Genomic DNA, 5,201 nt, shown 5'->3' with positions numbered 1-5,201 from the left:
TTCCTTCCTTCCTTCCTTCCTTCCTTCCTTCCTTCCTTCCTTCCTTCCTTCCTTCCTTCCTTCCTTCCTCTCTTCTTTTTTCTTTCTTTCTTTCTTTCCTTCCTTCCTTCTTTTTTTTTTGAGACAGGATCTGGCTCAGTAACCCAGTCTGGAGTGCAGTGGTGCAATCTCGGCTCATTGCAACCTCTACCTCCTCCCACCTCAGCCTCCTGAATAGCTGGGACTACAGGTGTGTGCCACCACACCTAGCTAGGTTTTGTATTTTTAGTGGAGACGGGGTTTCACCATGTTGCCCAGGCTGGTCTCCATCTCCTGAACTCAGGCAATCCTCCCACCTTGGCCTCCCAAAGTGCTGGGATTACAGGCATGAGCCACTGTGCCTGACTGTATGATCTATTTAAACACAAATAATGAAGCCCAAGATTCTGAACTCCAGGCAGGTGCGGTGGCTCACACCTGTAATCCCAGCACTTTGGGAGGCCAAGGAGGGCGGATTGCATGAGGTCAGGAGTTTGAGACCAGCCTGGCCAACATGGTGAAACACTGTTTCTACCAAAAAATATGTAGAATTAGCCAGGTGTGGTGGTGCGTGATTTTAATCCCAGCTACTCGGGAGGCTAAGGCAGGAGAATCACTTGAACCTGGGAGGTGGAGGTTGCGGTAAGCCAAGATTATGCCACCGCACTACAGGCTGGGCGACAGAGCGAGACTCCATGTCAAAAAAAAAAAAAAAAAAAAGATCCTGAAATCCATATAATGGCAGCTATGTGACTTTTTTTTTATTTTTTATTTTTTTTTTTATTTTAACCTCAAGCAGTATTTGTCCTGGAAGAATGTATATGGAACTAGAGTTTGAAACTTGGACTTCCATATACCACGGGTTCCCTCAGGCCTCAAGGAATCTTGCATTTCCTCTGACATCAGAGAATGCACTCCAGCCCCTAGGAGGAGCTCCCCCAGGAAACAGCCTGTATTTCCATCAGAATTGCTCTCTGTAAGGATGTATATAGCTTCGGATGTTCGTTTGGTGTCCTCTCTGCTTTGAAACAGTGCCTCAGACAAACCACTTCCCCTTTAAAAGCACTAGATGTATCTTTCACTGTGGAAATAGGTGTCAACTGTCAGTCAGGATGCTGTTTATCGCCTATGATTGTGGAATAGTGATTTCTCATCGAAATCAGGGAGAGCCACTAACTCTGACCTCTACAACCCAGAGAGATTGCATGGTTCTTCAATGGAGATCAGATGTTTGGAATAACACTTCATCTTCTTATTTTTTAGAATCATGTGGCTGGGTGTGGTGGCTCACGCCTGTAATCCTAGCACTTAGGAAGGCCAAGGCAGGCGAATCATGAGGTCAGGAGTTTGAGACCAGCCTGGTCAACATCGTGAAACCCCGTCTCTACTAAAAATACAAAAAAATTAGCTGGGCGTGGTGGTGGGCGCCTGTAATCCCAGCTACTCAGGAGGCTGAGGCAGGAGACTCACTTGAACCCGAATGGCAGAGGTTGCAGTGAGCTGAGATCGCGCCATTGCACTCCAGCAGGGTGATACTGCAAGACTCCATCTCAAACGAAAGAGAGAGAGAGAGAGAAAGAGGAAGGAAGGGAGGGAGGGAGGGAGGAAGGAAGGAAGGCAGGCCATAATGGGAATGTTGATGTGGTAGAAAACTGGCAAATGCTAAACTCAGGGCTTTTTTCCCCCCACAAAGAGTCAGTTTATCAGCACCGGATGTAACATAGTTCTTAAGAGCATTGCTGCAGAAGCCAGCCTGCCTGCCTGGGCTTCCATCCTGGGTCAGCATGTACTAACCTCGCTGGCCTAATCATTTAACTCAGCACCTTGGTCTCTGCATCTACTATTTCTGTAAATAGCAGTAACTACCTCACAGAAAAGCACATAGCACATGGCCTGGCACGCACTGTTTAATAAATGTTAACCCTGATTATTATTAAGCTGCCAGAGATAACCTATTTGTAGATTATAAAACAGAAACTCAGATAATTAATATGACTTGCCAAGGACATGTATTTGGTGGGTGGTAGAACGAGGGCTGGAGCCCAGTTCCCAGGGTGACTTTTCATTACCCCACAAAACAGGCTGTTGAATCATCTGTTTCCTTTTTTCATACAGCATACATCATCTTGTTTTTTTTTTTTGAAACAGTGTCTTACTCTGTTGCCCAGGCTGGAATGCAGTGGCACGATCTCAACTCACTGCAGCCTCCTCCGCCTCTCACCTCAGCCGCCTGAGTAGCTGGGACTACAGGTGCACGCCACCATGCCCAGCTAATTTTCGTAATGTTTTTGTAGAGATGGAGTATCGTTATGTTGCCCAGGCTGGTCTTGAACTCCTGAGTTCGCCCAGGAGTGATTCGCCCACCTCGGCCTCCCAAAGTGCTGGGATTACAGGTGTGAGCCACCATGCCTGGCCCCATACATCTTTCTTTATGTTACCTCTTCTGCTTCATACTAAGAAAACTCTTTGCTCAAAGCCTATATAACTCAGACTTTTCATGAAATTCAACCGTCCTACCCTTTAACCCGTATGAAATAGGCTTTCCTGTATTTTCAACTCACTGGTAGGATTTTTTTTCTGTCTTCCCCCTTTATATAGATGATCCAAAGTCAGAGAGAAGGGTTGGTAGGATGAGTAGCCCGTGGCTGCCTGAATAGCCTGGGGGAAAGCAACTTCTGATGGACAGATATTTCCAGAGCGAATGCCAGCCTCTTTTTCTTGCCGATCTCCTCTCTATATGGTTCTTACCACTTAAAGACGAGGTTGAGCCAGTCTCCAATCACAGCTACCCAGAGGAGTTTAATGCCCACAGCTTCCTGAAGATGGAACCAGATGGGGAAGAGGACGTAGAAGGCATTCCTGAGGTCTGCAATCACGGACACCAAGATGAACCAGTCCTGGGAGTCTTGGTAATTCACCTGGAGGTAGTGTGTTGACTGGATCCCAAAGTCATGGAGAACATTCATTCCTTCCTCCATCCTCGTTTCTTTGGCACCTCAGGAAGACGTCAGCAGAGCCCTTGCAGTTATTTCAGGCTTGGTGGTGATTGCTCTGCTATCAGTCTGTGCCTTGCCCCTGTTTTATATGCCCTGTATCCAGTATTCAGGTCAACCCAGCCCTGATCTTTGGACTCAAAAACCACTTTTGTCTAAAATGTATTGATCAAAGGTGCATCACCAGTAGGTTGATGCGAACATGTTCAGGGTGATTTACGTAAAATAGAAAAACAGGCACACAAAAACAGCCTGATCGGCCATGTACTCAGCAGGGCCAATGATTAACTTTGGCATACTTCTTGGCAGTGCAAGGGGCTGCCCTCCTGGTCCCCGAAACCAGGCCAGAGACACGGGACAGAGTCTACATCCACGATGATTCTTGCAAAGATGTCAGATTTTCTATGCCTGCAACTGTACTTATTTGGGGACAAAGAAAAGTCTTGGTGCTCTAGCTGCGCAAGTTTTAAGTTCTTAATTTTAAAATTAGTAAGTTCTAGCTGGTTGTGGTGGCTCACATCTGTAGTCTCAGCAATTTGGGAGGCTGAGGTGGGAGGATCCCTTGAAGCCAGGAGTTGGAGACCAGCCTGGGCAACAAAGCAAGACCCTCGTCTCTACACAAATATTTTAAAAATTGTTTTGGTGTGTGTGGTGGTGTACTCTTGTAGTCCCAGCTATTCAGGAGGCTGAGGCAGGAGGAATGCTTGAGCCCAGGAACTGGAGGCTGCAGTGAGCTATTGTCCCACCACTGCACTCCAGCCTGGGCAATCGAGCAAGACCCCAATCTCTAAAAAAACAAAACAAAAGAAAAACAACAAATAAAATATAGTAACCTCTATTGTACTGGGGACTGTCATCTTGCTGGTCTTTCCTTAACTGTATTAGAGTCTAGGGTCTGCCTCTGGTTTGGGAAATCAACCCCCTTCCTGGTATTGGCCTCATATCTCTTAGGATCATAAAGTAATCATTTTTTAATGCAGTGATTAATTCATTTAATGATCTTAAAGTTACAGCCCTTGGTGTTGTTTTCTTTTTTAAAATTTCTCTCTCTTTTTTTTTTTTTGAGACAGGGTCTCACTCTGTCCCCCAGGCTGGAGTGCAGTGGCATAATCACGGCTCACTGCAGCCTCAACCTCTCGGGCTCATGTGATCCTCCTGCCTCAGCCTCCTGAGTAGCTGGGACCACAGGCACACGCCATCATGCCTGGCTAATTTTTCTGTCTTTTGTCGAGATGAGGTTTTTCCATGTTGCCCAGGCTGGTCTTCAATTCCTGAGCTCAAGCGATCTGCCAGTCTTGGCCTCCCAAAGCTCTGGGATTACAGGTGTGAACCACCATGCCTGGCCAAGTGTTTTAACTCATTTAAGCAAAAGAATGAATGTATAGTCTTCCTGTGCAACAATATGATGAACGTATGGTTCTAAATAAGAATACCAGCAAATTGGTAAGTGGAGACTTAAAGACTTTGTTTGAAACTTTCAGTTATTTTTGAAAAAGGGCTTCTATGTTTTGAGCTTTCTTATATATGTGTGTGTGTGTGTAGATACACAAAAGAAAGCTCAAGATACACTGTGTGTGTGTGTGTGTGTGTGTGTGTGTGTACTGTATATCAGCCTACAAATAGTAGAGAGACCAAAACCCTCACACTGAGGTCACAGAGGACTATGAAAGGAACCAGGGAATAAATCAGGTAATGAATTCATGCATTTTTAAAAAATACAGCTATTTAATCATGCTTCATATCACTATTATTGTTTAATTATTTATTTATTTTTGTAGAAACGGGGTCTCACTATGCTGCCCAGGCTGGTCTCAAATTCCTGGCTTCAAGTGATCTTCCCACCTCACCCTTGCAAAGTGTTGGCATTACAGGCATGAGCCACTGCCTCCAAATTCATGCATTTTTGAGGATAAGAGCCAGGGGGAATAAAATGTTTAAAAACTTGCCTGAATTTCCCATCATTAAGTCCATATTGACATGTAAGGGGTAGCTGGGGACAGAGAAAAGAAACTCAGAGCTAATGAATCTGTGGCAAAGGTTGACAGCATTCCATGCTGGAAATGATTAAAACATCCTCCAGGAGGTATGACCTGGAGTCTCCTCCCCACCCCACCAAGGGCTCCCACCCAGCCCCTGCTGACTCCAGTTGCCCTTTACTGCAGTTTCTGCTGGTCCAAGCAACCTTCTCCT

General features: G+C 45.6%; 1 protein-coding gene across 2 annotated transcripts in view; it reads right to left on the bottom strand.

Annotated features, from left to right (window-relative positions):
• Positions 1 to 3,071, bottom strand: part of G6PC (glucose-6-phosphatase catalytic subunit) — a 9,893-nt gene extending 6,822 nt beyond the window's left edge. The window contains exon 1 of one of the 2 annotated variants that reach the window (XM_023203921.2): positions 2,767 to 3,071. In XM_023203921.2, coding sequence (XP_023059689.1) covers positions 2,767 to 2,996 — 230 coding nt within the window. In that variant the 5' untranslated portion in view covers positions 2,997 to 3,071. The remainder of the gene's footprint in view (positions 1 to 2,766) is intronic. The other variant, XM_023203922.2, reaches the window with a different exon arrangement.
• Between the last annotated feature and the right edge of the window lie 2,130 nt (positions 3,072 to 5,201).

This window comes from Piliocolobus tephrosceles, chromosome 16 (assembly GCF_002776525.5).
Source record: "Piliocolobus tephrosceles isolate RC106 chromosome 16, ASM277652v3, whole genome shotgun sequence".
In the NCBI taxonomy this organism is placed as follows: Eukaryota; Metazoa; Chordata; class Mammalia; order Primates; family Cercopithecidae; genus Piliocolobus; species Piliocolobus tephrosceles.
This window is presented reverse-complemented; position numbering and strand designations above follow the sequence as displayed.